The following is a 19,659-nucleotide window of genomic DNA, read 5'->3' as shown; positions in this document are numbered from 1 at the left end:
ATGGAGAACCCAGGATCTTTCTTTCTGGTTTTGCAGGCTACTCGGCTTCTTACTGCTTTAAGAGGAGCGGTATAATACCAGGACAGACTGCCCTCATGCTTCTTTGCGAGGTTAGCATACATCACGCTAAACATATCCCGCAAGGGGGGATGTGCGATGCGAAGTGTATCCACCCTGATCTTCAAGGAATCAAGATGCTGAAGATTGCATCGGGGGAAAGTTATAGTAGAAGTCGGGCATGGGCAGTGCAACGTGAGTATAGTTTTAGCAAGCCGGATGGAATTCGGATGCGATACTTGTTTGAGTTTGAGATTCAAAACGCCAAGGGTTAGAGTGTTCTGGATGCTATAGGGTGATGAGTTTGTGCAGAGCTTGCAGAGTTTGACTTGAACCAGTGTTAACATTAGATTGGAAAATGAATAGTTGGATGCATCATGCAAGTAGATAAAGAAGTAAGAAGTGGAAGTAACTTGTAGTTCCGCCTTTTCCCCTTTTCCCCGCTTATCCTTATCTTCTTATCGCGTTCCTTAGACCCAAGACCCACCGATCGTTGTGATTCATAAAGTGGCTGCTTCCCCAGTCTTTCTCGTTTTTGTATCCTCTTTCCTCAGCCATGAAGTTCCTTGTGGCCACTTTTCTACTGGGCCACACGTTGGCCCAATACTTCCCACCAAGACCCGAAGGTCTGAAAGTCGTGTACTCGAAGCACGAAGAAGGGGTGAAGATCTCATACAAAGAGGTACTGCAGTTTATTTACTAGAGCTTTACTAGCCGTTCACTAACGTTGCACAGCCGGGAATCTGTGAAACCACCCCCGGTGTCAAATCCTACTCTGGCTACATTCATTTGCCTCCAGGGACCTTGGATGATGTCCATGTGGACCAACAGTACCCCATCAACACATTTTTCTGGTTCTTTGAATCCCGTCATGATCCGAGAAACGCCCCGTTGTCCATTTGGATGAATGGTGGGCCTGGTAGCTCGTCTATGATCGGTCTCCTGCAGGAAAATGGCCCTTGCCGCGTCAATGCGGATTCCAATTCGACCGAGCTCAACCCCTGGTCTTGGAATAACTACGTCAACATGCTGTACATTGATCAGCCTAATCAGGTCGGTTTCAGCTATGACGTTCCCACCAATGGTACTTTCGACCAGACTGCTTCTTCTTGGGACGTGTCTGAGTGGACCGATGGGATTCCAGAGCAGAACAACACCTACTATGTCGGCACGACTACGAGCCAGAAGTCAGCCTCGTCGGCTAATAGCACCGAAAATGCGGCTCGGTCGCTATGGCACCTCGCCCAGACCTGGTTTTCCGAGTTTCCGGAGTACAAACCACGCGATGATCGCGTCAGCATCTGGACCGAGTCATACGGCGGTCGCTATGGGCCGTCGTTCACAGCGTTCTTCCAAGAGCAAAATGAGAAGATCAAGAATGGATCAATCACTGCCCCTGCGGAATCGCATTACATTCACTTGGATACACTGGGAATTATCAATGGTTGTGTCGATCTCCTTGTCCAGGCACCATCGTATCCAATGATGGCGTACAACAATACCTACGGGCTCGAAACTATTAACAAGACTGTGTACGACCAGGCCATGGATGCCTGGAGTCGTCCAAATGGGTGCAAGGACCTCATCATACAATGCCGGGCCCTTGCAGCTGAAGGTGACCCACAGATGTATGGCAACAATGAAACCGTGAACAAGGCATGTATGACCGCGCACGAATTCTGCAGCAATAATGTCGAGGGGCCTTACTCTACCTTTTCCGACCGAGGATACTACGACATCACCCACAATAGCAAGGATCCGTTCCCGCCACCGTGGTACTTTGGGTTTTTGCAACAACCTTGGGTGCAAGAAGCATTGGGTGTGCCCATCAACTTCACCGAGTCTATCGATAGTGTCTACAATGGCTTCGGTTCGACCGGTGATTATCCTCGCGGTGACGTGCACGGCTATCTCGATGATCTCGCTTATGTCTTGGACTCTGGCATCAAAGTTGCGCTCGTCTACGGTGACCGGGATTATGCCTGCGAATGGATCGGCGGCGAGGATGTGAGTCTGGGGATCAACTACGCCAAGGCCTCTTCTTTCCGTGAGGCTGGGTACACGCCTCTAAAGACCAACTCCTCGTACACCGGAGGACAGGTCCGCCAGCACGGCAACTTCTCTTTCACTCGCGTTTACCAGGCTGGCCATGAGGTGCCTGCTTACCAGCCTGAGACTGCGTACGAGATCTTCCATCGTGCCCTGTTCAACCGCGATCTGGCGACAGGCAAGATTGATACTGCTAAGAACGACTCTTACTCCACGGAGGGCCCTTCATCCACCTGGCATATCAAGAACGACGTTCCCGAAAGCCCCGAGCCAGTGTGCTACATCCTGTCCCTCACGTCGACGTGCACTCAAGATCAACTTGACAGTGTCCTCAACAATACTGCAGTTATCAAAGACTGGGTTGTTGTAGGAGAAGTGGAAGGAATGGGAGAAGTTGGTAAATAGATATCATGAGAACAGAAGCAAACACTGCATTGCTGCAGAGGGACAGTTCAATAGAATTGGTAAGGGTAGATAATCCTCCGGTTGTGTTTGGACCCTGCATGAGACATCTTGCATATCCCAGTCTAGAGCGATTTCAGCATATTATCGGAGCTACAATGGCATCTTCATTTTCGGTTGAGTCAAATTATTGGAATATTGAAATTAGCCGAGCAAATTTAAAGTGTTTGGTTCACGGATGCTAATGACTTCATGTGGGGCTTGCCGATGATGTTATGGACTATGAATGTAGCCAATAGTCCGATGCAAAAGTCGATCAGACAAAGGAATATTCCTTGTGTGGAGAGTTCATAGGAGCTCTTTCATGTAATTTGATTAATTTAATCAATTAAATGGGTGAATCCTCAATAACAAAAAGCATGGAAGATTCTCGAAGTTTCGGTCCCACGACGTCACACGTCACACACTCCGCGTTCGATAACTGGATAACGTATGAGGTTAACAAAGTTCCTGTTTCTCTTGTCAGAGGCCCTTTATGAAGTGCATTCCCCACTACAGATCCTTTTTCACTATTCCACGACCTTTTGCCTTATCTTTTACTCCAAAACTTCCAACTTTACGCTCAAATCTCCAACACTCCTAGACCGCCTCGTTACTCCTTGAACCTTCTACGTCATTCTGGAACTACACATCTCTCTTCTGGAATATCTCGTTGCCTTGTCCAAGCCGATCGCTGGCCTTTAGTACAACTCCCTTCCACCCGTGAATCTTTGACATTCACTCCAAAAACTCAATTCATAATTCACACAATGGTAGCCGAGACGAAGCTATATGACGCCTTGAGCGTCAAACCAACCGCAACTCAAGATGAAATCAAAAAGGCCTATCGCAAGGCAGCCTTGAAATTTCACCCAGACAAGAACAAGAATAATCCTCAGGCTTCTGAAAAATTTAAAGGTATGTGTCACCTACATCTGGACCCCGCTTCCCCCGCCCGCAATCCCGATCACGAGAATTAATATTGCCACAGAGGTTTCTCAAGCATACGAAGTCCTATCTGATCCCGAGAAACGCAAGGTCTACGATCAATTCGGCCTTGAATACTTGCTCCGTGGTGGCCCACCACCCTCTCCCGGGGGAGCCGGAGGTGCAAGCGCAGGCGCTGGTGGTATGCCCGGCGGCTTTGATTTCGGTGGCATGCCTGGTGGGGGAGGAGCACGCACTTTCCACTTCTCAACCGGTCCCGGAGGCAGTGGAGGTTTCCGATTCCGCAACGCGGACGACATCTTCAGTGACTTTGCTAAATCGGGTGGTGGTGGTGGGATGGGCGGTATGGATGATGATCTCTTCTCTATGCTTAACGGTATGGGAGGGGGTAGGGGAGGTGGAATGCCAGGAGGATTCCCGCGGGGACGTACCACCGGAGCAGGATTTGGGCAAAAAGCACGCCGTGCCCCGACGCCCGAACCTACTGTTGTTGAGATGGACCTGAATCTCACCCTGGAGGAGATCTTCAAGGGGACTACGAAGAAGGTGAAGACGAAGAGCAAGGCCTTTGACTCTAGTGGGAAGCGGACTGTCGATGAAGTTACGCTGGAAGCAACTATCAAGCCTGGTCTGCGCGCTGGATCGAAGATCAAGTACAAGAATGTCGGCGATCAGGAAGAAGGCGGTCGACAAGACGTGCATCTTATTGTGAAAGAGGTAAGTTATATCTACACCTTCATCTCTTTAATTATGAGGCTTTGCTAACTTCAATAGTTACCACATCCCGATTTCAAGCGTGTTGGCGACAACCTTGTCACGAACGTGACCCTCACTCTGAAGGAAGCCTTGACAGGTTGGGAACGTATCGTTCGCACTATCGACGGCAAATCAATCCGTGTCTCCAAGCCCGGTCCCACACAACCCGGCCATGAGGAACGCTTCCCCAACTTGGGTATGGTCATCTCCAAGAAGCCCAGCGACCGCGGCGATCTCGTCGTACACGTCAATGTCAAGTTCCCTACCAGCTTGACAGCCGAACAAAAAACGATCCTGGGCGATATCCTGTGAACTTGATTTCTTTAGCATGCATACTGGCGTTATAGCGATACTCAACTTGGGGCGGTTTTATGACAGCAATGATTTTGGGTTCTGGAAGGATTTTGACAAGATGCGACTTTTAAAAATATCTTGAGAGTTTCAGGCGTTAAATAATACCTTGCTGTTTCAATACAAATGATGATTTATCTTTCTTTCATTCTGTAGATAGTCAACCGCCCTAAACCTAATCGGGGAATGCGGAGAAAGCACCTCCGCCGCAGTTCAACTCCCGCTTTATCTACTCAACCTGCATAGCTCTACGATGAAGCGACGTATCACCTATATCCAGCGCCCTGAGGCGCCTTTTGTACCCGAGGAAGTCGTCGTATCCACCAAATCTGTGACGGTTCGCGGCCTGGATGCCACCCGCGAAGACCGCCTTACCTTTGATCTGGATGACCTCCCCGAAGAGGTAGGAGAGAACCCCATCGTCGCAGCAATGGAAGCAATAACTGACTGATATTATCTCCATAGCTTCATAAAGTCTGTCACCAATTACAAGAGCTCCACCTCCGCTGGGCTACTGAGCGGCCGTTCGACGCTGTTGCGCCCTTTGTGAGCAGGGTCTCACCTGGTCTTCATGTGCATTATACCCCCTTAGCTGCGGGCCAGTCGTCGTATGTGAATATTTTTACATAAATTTTGTGCTTTCGATGGAATACTGACAGGGGTGGCGCAGGGAGGCTCTATGCTCGGTGCTCCGTACTGTATTCGGGGTAACCGAAGGTGATCAATATGGGGTGGACTGCACAAACCCAGAGGTAAGTCGGCCCTTGAGCTATTGCGTCAAATTTCCAATAATTATAGCCATTGGATATATTTTGCTCTGCTGAATTGGTCTAATGCGCTGTGATCTACAGGATAATTTTATCGCGCCCCCGCTCCGAGCTACCGAATCCGGTGCTGCCGCCTCTCTCCAATACCATACACAGCTACCATCCTTGAAGTCGCTAGTTACGTTTTTCCAGAACAATGTCTGCGCTGGAGGTGCGGAATGTATTACTCGCGCTAATTCCCTGCTTACGGCCGACGTGGTTGATTTGGACTTTGATGCCTCTTCTAACACATTGACCATGTCAGGGATCTGGACCAGTGCTCCAGAGGGTGGCTGGGTGGAGGAGGTACATAAGTCGGCTTCAAGCTCTGACAAGGTTGAGTTTGGATTGTTGGGAACAGAGAAGGGAATTTCCGCGGATGAAATCAAGGTCGGGGGACTATTGGCAGTCGTAGGAGAGGACAAGAAATTGAGTATGCTGGACCCTTCTACTTTGCGTGTGGCCATGGAATTATCATAACTGACTTGGTATAGAACCTACAATGTTCTCCTTCCCTTCGCGGCACCACGTTCTCCCCAGGTCCGCCAGCTACACTGTCTCATTCGCAGAGCCTACCGGCCTCCACCCGACAATGTCTATATCTATCCCCCGCTCTTCATTAGAACTGCCATCTGCACCCGACGACACAACATGCGCCCTGTACACCTACCTGACACTTCCGTCATCTGTCTTCGGTGATCAATACCAGCTTGGGACGACCGACCCTCTTTTCCTCGAATCTCATAATCTAGAAGGTCTACGTGCCCACTCGGGTGAAACAGACCTGGAGGCTCCAGATTGGGTCGTCAAAGGCTGGGGCTCGAACTGGCTTTTCGAACTGGCCACACCCGTCGATGATCTCGACGGTGATGTGCAATCCAACTGGACCGCCACCATTCCTCTTCATCTACGATACCTTCATCCATCCGAAACGGGATACAGATCTGCGCATGTACCCTGGCCAGTGGTCTTCTGGGCTTGCGGCGCAGATGACGCGACCGGTATGGGGATCAACCCATTCGACCGCAGGCACCTGGGCTACGACAGCCTCTTTTCTCCCCATACATTCTTCTACCAGCTTCATCCAAAGTCCGATCGCCTCGTAGAGGTGCTAGACGTCCCCGTTCTTCACCTCAAAGACGGCGAAGGCCTTTTCCAGGCTCGGAACATCGAGTTGACGACATGTGCTGTCATTTCACTCGGTTTCTTGTGGATTCTCTGGCGACTTGTTCGAGTGGCTTGGTCATCTGGTCTCGGATCCAATGGCAAACCCAATGGGTCTGATGAACACGATAAGAAGGAATAGAATCTGCAATCTTTCTCATTACTTTTACTTTTTGGCGATTGGGATCATATCACCCGCATGCATTGATATGGGCGTTACGGGACTAGATTTATCAACTCAATTATCTATAGAATCACAAATTATGGTATAACATAGTATGACATGGATTATCAATTATGCAGTGTTTTAGTTCTTATCTGATATCGCGCTTTCAGCCGCGCGCCACAGTATAACGGATATCGCCGGGCATCTCCGACCTCCATCCTATCTTCCACGAAGTTGACATTTGTCATATGTGAGCTAATTTGGATTAAGAATTAATCATTCCAGTTGCTAATTTGTTCTCAGCCATGATCAAATTTCTAAGTAACTAAGTAGTCATCAATTTGATACACAAATGATAGGCGGGCGGCCCCGACCTGTAGTCCCAACCAATCCAATCCACGCAATGCTCTCCATACACCAACAATAATGGCCGACTCCAATCCCCGCAAGCGCTCTCGCGCTGCCTGTCTATCCTGCCAATCACGCAAGCGAAAATGTTCGGGCGAACAGCCCTGCACAACTTGTGTCCAGGCCGGTGTGGACTGCCAGTACAGTGCAGCCCCGCGCAAGAAACGCATCGGACCCACTACCGCGCATCGCGCCAGTCTGCCCTCTGATGAGTCCCAACGACCTCCAGATGGTTTGGCATATCCAATTCCAAGGGCCGTGAGCACTGCTGGCAGTGCGAGCTCCCCTGCTTCGTTCAATCGCGGAGGCCATTCAGGAGTGGGTCATTCCCTTGAGGCGAATTCTGGCGCCGCGTTTGTTCGCAAGCTTGGGCTTCGTATTGATCCAGCTCGTGCGCCGAGATTACATCTTTTTGCGTGGAATGTAGGCAAAAGATCAGGCGAGCCACTTCCGTTCGGCCATATGGAGTATCTCGCGAAGTCTGATATGCATATTTCCGGGGTTTTCTCACTGGAGGAGATCCGGCGCGTGGCCGGGATCTATTTTGAGAAGGTTGATCCGTGTTATTCGTTTTTGGATCGCCAATCTCTTTTTTCTGGCATCACTCGGCGTTGGCAGATGGAAGTTGAAGATGCCCTATCATTTGATGCCGTTTTATATGGTGTCATGGCATTTGGGTACTTGTTTTCACACCGCGAGAGAAAACTTAAAGAGTACACTGCTGTCTCTTTAGCGCGTAGGATTCTGGAAAAAAGCACAATGGGCCCAGAAACGCCCTCAGTGGATATAATCGCCGGCTGGGTTCTTCGTACAGCCTACTTACGCATGACGGCTTCGCCACACGCCGGCTGGATGGCTAGTTGTACTTTGATGCACTTGATTGAGGCAGCAGGCCTGCACCTCGAATCAACCGACCAGAGATCAAGTCTTCTCCAAGGACCATCCCAATCGGCACAAAACAAGCCCAAGGGGGAAATACCCAACACCCAAGATACCCGTCGTCGTCTCTTCGGCATGGCCCGCCACCTGAACACCTGGATATCATTCGATCTAGGCCGCTCCCGCGTCGTCCTCCACGGCGCAGCTCAAAACATCCCAGAGCATCCCAATCCAGACCTACTTCACCTCCTCCCGCTCACCGAAAGCCTCGACCCAACGACTTCCGCACTCCAAGACCTTCCCGACCTCGAAACAGCCCTAACCTCCGTCCTGGACCTAGTCTACACAGAACCCTCCCTAATTCTTGTCCAGTGTAACCTAATGCTCTGCATCTACCGCCGTGTCCGTGCTCTGAACGCTCACGCCCCGCTCTCAGCCCGTCTAGACCGCATCCTTGGCATTGCAAGACGAGGTCTCCGTGCCGCGCGCAACATGGCATCCTCTACTTGTCCCTGGCACCAAGTAGCCAACGTCCCCTTCCAAGTCGTCTGTACGCTTCTCGCAATCGACAATCGCGCAGCCTTAGCCCTACTCCCAGAAGCAATGCAAACTCTTCGAGAAGTGGCTACGGTATACGACACAGATGCAATGCGCGAGGCATATTCAACGGCCTACTTACTTGTTGCGATGCATCAAAGACGGAAAGAGGATGACACGCGCGCGTTGACGGATGTACTAAGGGCTAATTCTGCGGCGGCCGCTGTTGTGGGGCAGCAGCCTCAGGATGTTAGGGAGAGGGAGAGGGAACCGGAGCATTTGGAGGTGCAGGGGACAGCGCCGGCTTCGGATGTCGAGTTTTCGTGGTTGGGGGATTTGGTTATCGATATGCCTAGTTTGCAGAATTTTGATTTGGATCAGTTCCTTATGACTGATGTGCCGTGGCCGTTGCCCGAGATGGGCATATAATGAGATATTGACTTAGACTGCTGGTATCTGGGCTGAATTAGGTGCACTGGATCTTAATTAAACTGATGCCATGCATGTGGCAAAAAGACTGGATTAATATGCATTCCAATTGCTCCTTGTAGCATACATGATCCCAAGGTCTCCTTTGTTCCAGCTTCGTGGCATCCGAGTAGAGAGTCGCGGACTCCATTGGGTCGTTCGTTCCGAGTTCAAAATGCGCTTTCTTCGCAATTCACCATTGCTTGAAGGAAGATCTGAAGCCATGCCCCATATTCTGCACACCAGTCAATGTAGTTCATGTCCATCAACGCAAGCACACAATTGGCCGAAAATCGACGGATAACTTGTCAAATTATTTCAGATATAAATGCTATTAATTGAGAAAGGGGAAATTCCAATGGAAGGAGAATAGTACTAGGTGTGTCAGAGGACGAGTGAGCAACTTGCTACACTGAAGACGCTTAACCATGGAAAGAGTGAATGTAGCAATTCCCTAAGATGATGCAATTGGAAGTCGTAATTCCAGAAGGTAACCAGTATGTAGTTATATAATCTGTAGAGCTAAAATTATCTGTTCTCATACAAAGTAACACAAGAGATCTGCACAATGTATTGCTCCGATATTTTCTTGATCCATCAAGCCACTTGCATCACTCAACAATTGAAACTGCAACCGCAAAACAGGCCCACGATGCCAGATCAACTGTCCACGTGCGTAATCGATGAATATTCAGCCAGCCCTTAAGGTCCTCTGTCGACGAGCCTTGCGAAGTATCCTCAATCACTGCCTGGATCTTAGGTGCAACGGCAGGTACAAAGAGAAGGTGACTCGCAGCAAGCACCGTACCAGCAGCATACCAAGGCACGAATGCCAAGCTACCTAGTCCAGACCGGCCTGTCAAGATATTATATCCGCCCCCCGTCAAGGTAAGCGCGAGAAGGCCCAAAACGCGCAAAGTACCAGGCACGAAGAAGACACGGAAATAAGATGGTAAATATACATTGCTGCGGGTGCGGTGGTCGGAGTGGAGGAAGATATTTAGGAAAAAGTCCTGGTCGAAAGAGTACCAGAGCGTGCAGGTTGAGGTAATAAGTGGGGCAGTGCGTAGGAGTGTACGGTCAAAAATGAGGCCAGAGGCCATTGTAGTTGCAGTAGGGGATAGACACAGAACAACGACAGCGGGAACGGGGAAAAGGGAACAGGGAAACAGCAGATTCGCCCCTCCCACTTGGATAAGTTGGCTTTTGACATAAAAAAGTACCGAAACAATTACGTAAGGCAGAAGCGTCAAGGCTCCTTTTCTGGCTGGATATGTAATGGGAAATTGATCATCGTACGGAATATGAATAGCACCTAAACGTCAGATCTGGTATATATCCTTAGGCTGATTAAAACTAAAATGGTTGGAAGTTCCTGAATTCCGCCGCCAGGATAGGTGCCCATACATTAGAATATAGTGAATTCACTTCAACATGAGCGACAGCATTTCTTGAAGTCCTCCCATTTCAAGATAAAGATCAGGCTCGATAGCCTCAATCTCCATCAAGATAAATGCACGATCCTCGGTCACCAAACCATCGATACGCACATATCCCATCTCCCCTGTTGAACCCTTTCCGAACCACCTCCTGAGGGTCTCGAAGATAGCATTTACCACCAATAACGTTCTCTCCTCAATTTCATCGATAGGTTTGCAACTAAGCCGCCCCCCAAATTGAGGCTGACAGCGGAATTCGCCGATTTGGGGCGCTTTCAATGCAACGTGTGATAGCCGTTTCCCAATAAAAATGAATGAATATTCGCCTGTGGCGATGGCTGGTTCAAATCGCTGGATGACCAACGAGCTTCGTAGATCTCCCTTAGTACAGAGCTCTAGGTAGGCGAGATCATCATCTGACAATACCGAGATATCTGAAATGAGTTGGGTATTGCTGGAGGACGCAGATACAGATGGTTTCAGAACGATGGGACCGGATGATTGAAATGCCTGAAGTTGTAGATGCAGCGCAGACACAGATATAGATATAAGTCTCGCTGCATCAATAATTTCAGTCGTGGGGATGTCGAAACCAGCTTGTTTCATGTCGAGGAGATATTTCTTGTCCATGTTCCATTGGACAAAGTCGATATGGTTCATTACGCAAGGGGTTGCGCTTTCATTGGATTCGATTGCTTTTTTGGTCATTTCCAGAAAATTTTCAAATTCAATAGGATGCTGGATGTAGTCTTCGGCCCAGAGAAATGTCACTAGGTCACTGTCAAGGATGGCGGGGATTATGTCCTCGTCCATCCAGCGTTTGATGATTACCGAGGCACCCCTGCTGGAGAGATACGCCGGTAACATCTCATTCGACCAATCATTGTCTGAAACATACTGTTCGACTATGTTTGTTGGAACGGTTGTTAAGAATAGGATTCGCTTCATCGTGGGTGAAGCGAGGTTGTGCATACGTGGGCAAAAATGATTGATCCTGCACACGTGGGAAAATATGCTGCTGATTAATGGCCAGTTTACGCTTTCATGTAACTTGATTTGAGGCCAGTACGTACTAAATACCTATTAGGTACTAGTAAAGACTACTATCATGCCAGTTCATACGATTTGTTTACTCGGAGTAAACCTTTGATTAGCAGACAGAGCTTGAAACTTACGTATATACCAAGTAAAGTAGGAACAACGTGTAAAATTAGTTTTTGTATATCAACCTGCTGCTCTTTGTCTCACATCCTATAGACATTCATGGGCATGGAAACCCTTTGCACAGTCCTCAGTGCCGCAGTATCCTAAAAAGCAGGTTCGGCACCAATCCTCCACAATTGCGTCAATTCCGCAAACGTAACACCACAGCGGTTTTGTCCCTTGCTTCTGTGCTTCCTTGGACAATGCATGTCGAAGGGGCTTAGCACCAGAACCGACCAAGTATTTCTCAATAGCGTGAGAATCAACAAAAGCAGTGCTGTTGAGCTTAGGAATCCAACGCGCCCAAGAACTTCTCCTTCGAAACGCTGCCATGACGTTGAATCTTTTAGAGATCTCACGGTCGACGGCAATGAAAGCGCCTAATCCGCGTACAATCTCTCTTCCATGGCCATCATTCCCAACATAGCGATGGATGAACTCTCGGAAAGCAATTCCAATCTGCTCACTCCTTGCTGGCCAATCCTCCGCCTCGGCCACGTTCAAAATCCCCAAGACTTCGATTAAGAGTGGGGTTGCAATGGGCCTGGTGACCATAGAGCGCCAAAATCTAATCGACTGAAGAATTTGTTCCCTCTTGTGGAAGGCGAGGTGTCGCATCATCAGGCCATCGAAGTTGATTGCAACGCCGCTTACTCCCACTCCTTTGCCGAAGGCGATCATGTCAGGCCGGAGGTCTCCTTCAAGATACTCTGGTCTTTGACAGGCCAATGGCGCTCCACAACGTATCGCGGACATGGCCTCGTCCACAAGGAGACAAATGCGCGCTTGGTTGCAGCAGGATCGCAGGAGACGAAAGAGGTCGGGAGGAAAGACTGATCCATTCGAGGCATTGACTAGATCGCATACAACGGCGACACAGCCTTCCTTCTTAGCGGCAATGAGCTTGTTCAACAATGTAGCCTCTGACGAGAAGTCACTCAGACTGATAAAGATTGATGAAGGACCCGATCCGATGATCCTATACTCCCATTCCTCGGATGAATGGGCCTGATAGGCTTGTTAATTTCAGTGATTCAATATTGGACATTTAAAGACTTACCAAGGGCCCATAGGCGCCACCATAAATTCCGTCGACGATGGCCAACTTCGGCGTATTAATATGAGCATCTGTCCAGCCCAAGAGCTCCCGAACAAATTGATGCACCTTTTCTGGCTCGGGATCATCCTTGAGCAACGGCGATAACAATGGATCCTCAACCACCAATGGACAAGTCGATGCCGTGTTCAGGATGAGACTCGCTATAGTTGTCGGTATAAGCACATCGCTAACATGCGCATGGAACGTGATTGGCCAGTGTCCCTTGAAAAAGGACTGAAAACGCTCAGTATATTCGTTCAGAAGAACATGGTACTGGTGTTCGACTCTGGCAGGGTTCACGGTATAGTCCTCCCATACTCGGCGAGTGCGTTCATCGTTGATGAATCCACTGTTTGAGTAAATAGTTCCCCAGGCATTGTGGAAATCGTGATCTAGAGGGGGCTCCTCCGAGGTGGGGCCATTAGAGTTCGCCTTACTGGTGATGGTCATGATGCTGATGAATGTAAAGCAAAAGAAGCAATTACATTAGCAATAAAGAGAGCAAGTTATTACATCAGTCACCCATTTCATTGCTTGACCGTCTTAAATGCTACTTCATGATCTTCACCCCTTCTAAATCAACTGAACGGTCCAAGAATTCCGAAAGCGGATACAGTAATCAAAAATCCGAACGCATTCGGGTTTTCTCGTTCACCACGCCACGGCGGAGGATTAAGAGCACCAAGTGCGGTCTAGAATTCAGGGATGTCGATAGATTGCACGATCCGTAACGCCAGGCCATGATTCGTAGAATCTCATGCGTTCGTTGTGTTTACGAACTGTGGGGCATTTCCCCGAATCCAGTTTCCCCACATTTCTTGCTGCAAACAGTCTTTCCTTCATACCACTTCCATACCACTTCCATACGCACGCGCTCGCTTCACTCTGCAGTAGGTCTGACAGTAAGCCCCAACGCTTCTGTTACAGCCACGATGCGGAGCATTTAGGACCGTTTTCAGCTCATCTATCGACGGGGTTCAGGTTCCAATCTCGAGATCGACAGAGCGCTAGACTCCATTAAGATCTCATGCCGACATCTGCAGGGGGGTCTAGGGGTGGATTAATACCGCACGAACCACGATGTCATGCCATGATTCGCAGGCTCGGACGCCCGGGCCGTCCCTGTTTCCAAGGTCTCAACTCTTGGAAGTTCCAAAATTACGGGTAATACCTGTATACGCAATACTGAGCGTTACTATGAACCTTACGTTTGACAGGGAATCTCCTCCTTCCAAAATTCTTTTGCTTGTACCAATTGATCGATCCATATTGTGAAAAATGGCTCCTAGTCTGTTGCATTCGAATAGGCCTGACAGTCTCAGCCATCAAAATACTCGAACATTCCAGTCGCACTTCTCTAAACATGATTCTATCCAAATTTACCTGGTCCAGTACTGGTCCAGTGTAGACAGTCTGTCGGCGCCGATCAAAGAATCGACATTTTTGAAAGCCGCATGGATTCTGACCCTTCGTTGCTTCCAGCCAGAGGAGGTGATAAACATGAGCTACGAAGAAGAAGTAATTCCGAGATCTGGATCATCTGGTTCGCCTGTCACTTTCTCGGTGCGAGTGAAGCCAGATTGGGATGTACGATCGCTTCTTGAGACACTGGAGATGAACAAATCCGATAGAGTGCCGGACTCCCACAATTATGGGGCGGTTTGTAACTCAGCACTCAGATACGTAACTATTCCAGGCCCACCTTTGGCCCCAACAACCTCATTCAATGGAATCTTAGAGGTAAGCTCATCGTTCATGGAGTTTTGATTCTCATCTTCTTACATTATCATCCAGCTTGTCATTATTAAGAGCGATAACCGGATGAGTGCGAGCATCAATAAGTCGGAAACTGTCGCAAATTACTTGGTTGAGAGCATGTTAAGGACATTTCAACACGTCCTTCGTCAAATTATCGTTCATCCTGTGACCCTCAAGCTAGAAGCGATCGACTACTGCCCAGAATTCCACCGAAAGGCAATCAGAAGCCTGACGCACATCAAATCAGCCACTAGCTTCAACTGCTTGCACGATTTAATCATACAAAATTGCCAAAGACATCCAACAAGGCTTGCAGTTCGCTCATTTGATGGCGACTTGACTTATCAGGAATTGGATATTCTGTCTCTCCGATTGGCACGCCATCTTATTCAATTGGGTGTACAACCCGAAACTTTTGTTCTGAGTAGCTTCCAGAAGTCAACTTGGGCAATCGTAGCTCGATTGGCCATTCTGCGGGCAGGAGGTGCCTATATCTCGATCCACTCGAGCAATCCACCAGCCTATCTCAACTCGGTCATACAGCGCACTGGAACCAAGATTATGCTGAGTGATCCGGGCTTTGCAGATCAATTCCGTAATACAATCGAAACGGTTATTGTCGTCAGCCGTGAATGGCTACAGACGCTTCCATTAGAAACGCCGGCCTCATTACCAGTGGTTCAGCCATCGAATGCCTGCACGGTCCTGTTCACCTCTGGGAGCACTGGTAGACCCAAGGCCATTGTGCAAGAGCATCAGTCTTATGCCTCTGCTATTCGGGACTATGCGCGGAATCTTGGCCTAGATGGAGACACCAGGTTTTTGCATTTTGATGATTACGCATTTGACATCAGTAATTTGGAGTTCTTAGTTCCCCTCATTGTAGGAGGTTGCTGCTGTGTGCCGGGGCCAATGAAGACTGTTCAGGATCTCGCCTGCAACATTCAAATGCTCAACGCCAACATTGCTTTCCTGACACCCACTGTGGCCATAAAAGCAAACCCGGAAGAAATGAGCAGTCTCAAAATTCTATGCGTCGGTGGAGAGCCTCTTCCGAAAGATCTTCTAAACAAGTGGGCCAACAGCTCGACAACGTTGATCAACCAATTTGGCATGGGCGAAGCTGCGGTCTGCTGCGCATACAACGACAATGTACATGATCCTAGTAGCTCGCCTGCTACTATTGGGAGGCCCTCTAGTGGTGCAATCTGGATTGTTGACCCGATATGCCCAGATAAGCTGATGCCAATTGGCGCCGTCGGTGAAATCGTGATTGAAGGACCTCATCTTTCAAGGGGCTACCTTGATCAGGATCATCAAGCATCAGACCGGACGAAGCCAGCTGGTTTTCTCCAGGATATTCCCTGCTGGTTAAATGAGCTTCACCCAGATCGACTATCTACCCGCTTATATAAATCGGGAGACCTGGCACGATGGACCCATGATGGACGGATCGAGTATATTGGGCGAAAAGACACAATTGTAAAACTTGACGGGTGCCGAATCGACGTGATCGAGGTCGAGCACCTTGCAAGAAAATCACTTGGATCCAAAGACGCCATTGTGGTGGACCTTCTTGGCATCATTGATGGCAAAGAAGATCCCTGTCTAGCTGCATTCTTATACCTCAGTGACCACCCCAAAAACTCCGAAACGGAAGAGCTCGTTTTGGAAGATGCAAGTCAAGATCAAAAGGCATTTCAGAAAGTGGCTGAAATCAAGAAGGTCCTTGCCATTTCCCTCCCGCCCTATATGATTCCGACGTTGTTCTTGCTGGCTACGCGAGTACCGCGTACGCCTTCAAAAAAGACCGATCGCAGGATGATTCGGCTGGTTTCACAAGCCTTTTATGCTCGGGAGCGTGAAGCACGGAGCAGCCCCTCATCCGATCTTGGAAATACGCAGCTTCTTCCTCCATGATTTTGTATTCTGACTTCTTGTTTCAGAATAATATCCAAAATCATGGATTCCGATAAACAACGTTTAAATGGGAGTCTTCTATTTTTGGAAAGTGTCAATGAAAACCACTCAGAGGGTTCTTTTTTGCAGGTCACTGCTGAAATGTCATATTGTTATAGCAAACTTTAACCAAGTGCTTCATCATGTATGCAAAGGTAGAATGTACAATTTTTAAACCAAGACTTGGAGCCTCGCTGAGGCTTGTCTTAATCAGAATACCGTCTGTCTATTCCCTCTGTCTATTCCTATGGTAATGAGAAAAGCGAACTCTGCAATTCTCCTAACTATTTCAGGTAATTGTATAATACTCTGTAATATTTATTACAATTCCTGCCCGCAATTGTTCATACATGTTAGTTTGACTAACTTAGTTATATGATCAAAAAACCTTGGAAGTACCTTAAGCAATTACGTCAGGCAGAGGTGACAATACTTGGATTAAATAGACTTCTCATCCACCAGGCTTGGTACTTGCCACTCCCGTTGCCTCCTTTGTTCTCTTCTCGAGTGTATATCAGAGCCCTCAGGTATTGAGGGCAGTCTTGCGTTAGGCTCCAATGCATGACACTTGCAAATCATATCCTAAAAGTCTGACAAGTTACGCCATACCAATTGAGATAGAATGTTCGCAAAGCAGATCGACCTTCGTACTACCCTTAATATGGTTTGGGCGGTTCGCCCGCAAGTTCTTGGCGTATCTCTTTCGTTTTACCAAAGTTGTTGATCATTGGAGCTCGACTTTATGATGACACTCACAGATCATGACGTGGATGGATGTAGGAGAAAATTACATACACTTGGCTAGAAAGACAGGTGGAGGTGGCGTCGATCATCCGCTTTAATTGCTCGATTCTCTCGATCCCGGTCGGTGATTTTCACCCCATCTGGACGAGCTGAACAGCCCAAGACTAAACAAAGTGGATATCTGTAATGCAAGACCGGAAACTTCCCTGTACAGTTCGTTCAGCTGCACATTTTGTCGGCTAAGATCGTCTGCATGATGTGATTTGTTGGTTAAGTACGCCTTCATGTAGACTCATCACAGATGACTAAGCGCATGTCATAACCAAACCCTCCGAGTAACGCGCACCCCTTGCGGACGCATGCAGCTTCTAAATCTCCTTCCAATTTGGAAATTTCCCACTGAACATCGATTGATATCCTTTATATATAAGGCTTCGAATTTCGGGTATCAGGTACTATGTTTCAAGGTCACGCCAAAAAGCATGGTGCTCCCTGGGGTCATGGGTGGCGATCATCTGATACTTTCATCGTCAGTACGATGAGTCTGGCGTTGTTTACTGGTGCGTGACATTATATGCAACAGCGATGTGCTACACATCTTATCTAATCTGATATTGTCTAACACTTGCGGCCACTTACAGATGAACTACTTTTTGCCTTCATGCTGCCTTTACTACCTACTGTTCTAGAGCATCGAATCGGCTTGGATCCATCTCTGACTCAGAAATACACATCTATCTTTCTTATAGAAGGAGCCTTCGTGTCTGTGGTATCAAGTCCATTCATTGGGTCGATAGCCGACGCAACATCTAGCAAAAAGGCGCTTTTATTGACCCTTCTTGTATTGGCCTTGATCAGTACTATCTGCTTGTCACTCACAACCCAATGTATGTATATTCCATTCTTTACTGATTGAGTATGTTTCGAACCTAAGCTGACTGGATCTGCAGTGATATGGCTATTTGTTGGTCGATTCTTCCAATGTATCACTAGCAATGCCTTGTGGGTTGTGGGAATGGCAACCATGGCCGAGAATCTTGGAACAGAGCATATGGGCAAGATTGCAGGCTTGACCTCTACGCTTACATCTGCGGGCACCACCGCCGGGCCGGTTCTTGGAGGACTATTGTTTGAATTGGGAGGGTACTGGTGCGCGTGGGCGGGCGTGGCCGTTTTTCTATTGGTGGACATCTTCATGCGCCTCATCATGATCGAAAAGCCTGTCAAGCCTGGGCGGGTAACAGAAGACCGGGAACGAGAGCCTCTCCTGCAAGATGCTGCGCCTGCAGTTGATGGTGAACAGTCTGATCGGCCAGTTTCAATAGAGGTGCGAGGATGGGGCTTCCATGTTTGCGTTTTCGGCGAGACGAGATTCTCTGCGGGAATTTTCTCTGACTACGTCTATGCTTTACTAATTGGCTCCTTCGAAAGTACTCTGGCTGTACACGTGAGAGCCGCGTTTGGATGGAGAGCTCTTCATGTCGGACTATTGTTAGCAGTTATCCAGAGCCCTGGAATGATATTGGCAGGTCCGGTAGGCTGGATGAAAGATCGGATAGGGTCGCGGGCTCCGACTGCAGCGGGATTTTTTGCTTTGGTACCTTTCATCGTGCTCTTGGGAGTTCCCGGCGACAGCTCATTTCCCTGGGCGGAAGCCTGGGGAAAGTACATCTACGTGGGTTCCATGGCCACGATTGGATTTCTATTCTCACTTCTAGGCGGGACAGGCTCAATGGCGGCAACTGGTAAGTGAACCTGAGATCGGAAACATTTTATAAACTAATGTCAATCTAGAAACCATTGACGCCGTCGAAGCGCGCGAGCCTGGTAAATTTGGTCCTAACGGAGGTTACTCTCGCGCTATAGCCGTGACTAGTATGACTTGGATGGCTGGACTTATGACAGGTCCTCTTTTAGCGGAGTTTGTCATGGGACATTTCGGATACTTTGAACTGCAACTTTGTCTTGGTGAGTTTTCTCTGTTAACGTAAGTTTTGAGGTCATTTCTGATCTTTACTAGGAGTGATATCCTTGATAGCTGGATTTGTCGCTCTGTTTTTCCTGGGCTCTATCCAGTCGAAGTCAACAGAGCAGCAAGGTGTCTAATCGATACCTAGGTATAGAATTAATTGACAGTCAGAACATGAAGCTGTAAATAGATGATTCTGAGTCAATCGTTAACTTAATACATAGTTGTTTTAGCCTGCATTAACTCACGCTTTCATAGTCAACTTGAACAACCATCAAGCTCGCCTGGTGATAGGGGGTTGACAATCAACTTTTAGGTACATTTGCGAGGGGTCCGCAGCTCGGCTGGCCGACGGTACCTTTGTACATCCTATTAGGCAAAAGAATCATGCAATTGGAACATCCATATCTGCAATTTTACACCGGCTCCTTAACTAACCCCACTTGAAATCTAAATGG

The 19,659-nt window shown here is 48.3% G+C and overlaps 9 protein-coding genes across 9 annotated transcripts; 6 read left to right on the top strand and 3 right to left on the bottom strand.

Moving 5' to 3' along the window:
* Positions 1–613: 613 nt before the first annotated feature.
* On the top strand, positions 614–2,511 carry cp1 (putative carboxypeptidase S1; the record flags this gene model as incomplete). Its single annotated transcript, XM_057142923.1, has 2 exons — positions 614–739; positions 772–2,511. The coding sequence occupies 2 exons, from the start codon at positions 614–616 to the stop codon at positions 2,509–2,511; spliced, it is 1,866 nt and encodes a 621-aa protein (XP_056992211.1).
* An 806-nt stretch (positions 2,512–3,317) lies between these two features.
* On the top strand, positions 3,318–4,563 carry N7520_008988 (putative DnaJ domain protein Psi; the record flags this gene model as incomplete). Its single annotated transcript, XM_057142922.1, has 3 exons — positions 3,318–3,465; positions 3,539–4,212; positions 4,270–4,563. 3 exons carry the CDS (start codon positions 3,318–3,320, stop codon positions 4,561–4,563), a joined length of 1,116 nt encoding a protein of 371 aa, XP_056992210.1.
* A 292-nt stretch (positions 4,564–4,855) lies between these two features.
* Positions 4,856–6,714, top strand: N7520_008987 (uncharacterized protein; the record flags this gene model as incomplete). Its single annotated transcript, XM_057142921.1, has 5 exons — positions 4,856–5,005; positions 5,068–5,210; positions 5,273–5,354; positions 5,454–5,841; positions 5,903–6,714. The coding sequence occupies 5 exons, from the start codon at positions 4,856–4,858 to the stop codon at positions 6,712–6,714; spliced, it is 1,575 nt and encodes a 524-aa protein (XP_056992209.1).
* Positions 6,715–7,164: 450 nt separating this feature from the next.
* Positions 7,165–8,991, top strand: N7520_008986 (putative C6 transcription factor; the record flags this gene model as incomplete). The annotated part of the gene is made up of 1 exon (XM_057142920.1): positions 7,165–8,991. One exon carries the CDS (start codon positions 7,165–7,167, stop codon positions 8,989–8,991), a length of 1,827 nt encoding a protein of 608 aa, XP_056992208.1.
* A 650-nt stretch (positions 8,992–9,641) lies between these two features.
* On the bottom strand, positions 9,642–10,133 carry N7520_008985 (putative integral membrane protein; the record flags this gene model as incomplete). The annotated part of the gene is made up of 1 exon (XM_057142919.1): positions 9,642–10,133. One exon carries the CDS (start codon positions 10,131–10,133, stop codon positions 9,642–9,644), a length of 492 nt encoding a protein of 163 aa, XP_056992207.1.
* Positions 10,134–10,454: 321 nt separating this feature from the next.
* N7520_008984 (ATP-grasp domain-containing protein) lies at positions 10,455–11,441 on the bottom strand (the record flags this gene model as incomplete). Its single annotated transcript, XM_057142918.1, has 1 exon — positions 10,455–11,441. One exon carries the CDS (start codon positions 11,439–11,441, stop codon positions 10,455–10,457), a length of 987 nt encoding a protein of 328 aa, XP_056992206.1.
* A 279-nt stretch (positions 11,442–11,720) lies between these two features.
* Positions 11,721–13,221, bottom strand: N7520_008983 (uncharacterized protein; the record flags this gene model as incomplete). Its single annotated transcript, XM_057142917.1, has 2 exons — positions 11,721–12,680; positions 12,733–13,221. 2 exons carry the CDS (start codon positions 13,219–13,221, stop codon positions 11,721–11,723), a joined length of 1,449 nt encoding a protein of 482 aa, XP_056992205.1.
* Positions 13,222–14,049: 828 nt separating this feature from the next.
* On the top strand, positions 14,050–16,449 carry N7520_008982 (non-ribosomal peptide synthetase; the record flags this gene model as incomplete). Its single annotated transcript, XM_057142916.1, has 2 exons — positions 14,050–14,511; positions 14,566–16,449. 2 exons carry the CDS (start codon positions 14,050–14,052, stop codon positions 16,447–16,449), a joined length of 2,346 nt encoding a protein of 781 aa, XP_056992204.1.
* Positions 16,450–17,689: 1,240 nt separating this feature from the next.
* Positions 17,690–19,338, top strand: N7520_008981 (uncharacterized protein; the record flags this gene model as incomplete). Its single annotated transcript, XM_057142915.1, has 5 exons — positions 17,690–17,792; positions 17,874–18,119; positions 18,183–18,977; positions 19,027–19,200; positions 19,253–19,338. The coding sequence occupies 5 exons, from the start codon at positions 17,690–17,692 to the stop codon at positions 19,336–19,338; spliced, it is 1,404 nt and encodes a 467-aa protein (XP_056992203.1).
* Between the last annotated feature and the right edge of the window lie 321 nt (positions 19,339–19,659).

This window comes from Penicillium odoratum, assembly GCF_028828045.1.
Source record: "Penicillium odoratum strain IBT 22623 chromosome Unknown utg000006l_segment0_segment0, whole genome shotgun sequence".
NCBI lineage: Eukaryota > Fungi > Ascomycota > Eurotiomycetes > Eurotiales > Aspergillaceae > Penicillium > Penicillium odoratum.
This window is presented reverse-complemented; position numbering and strand designations above follow the sequence as displayed.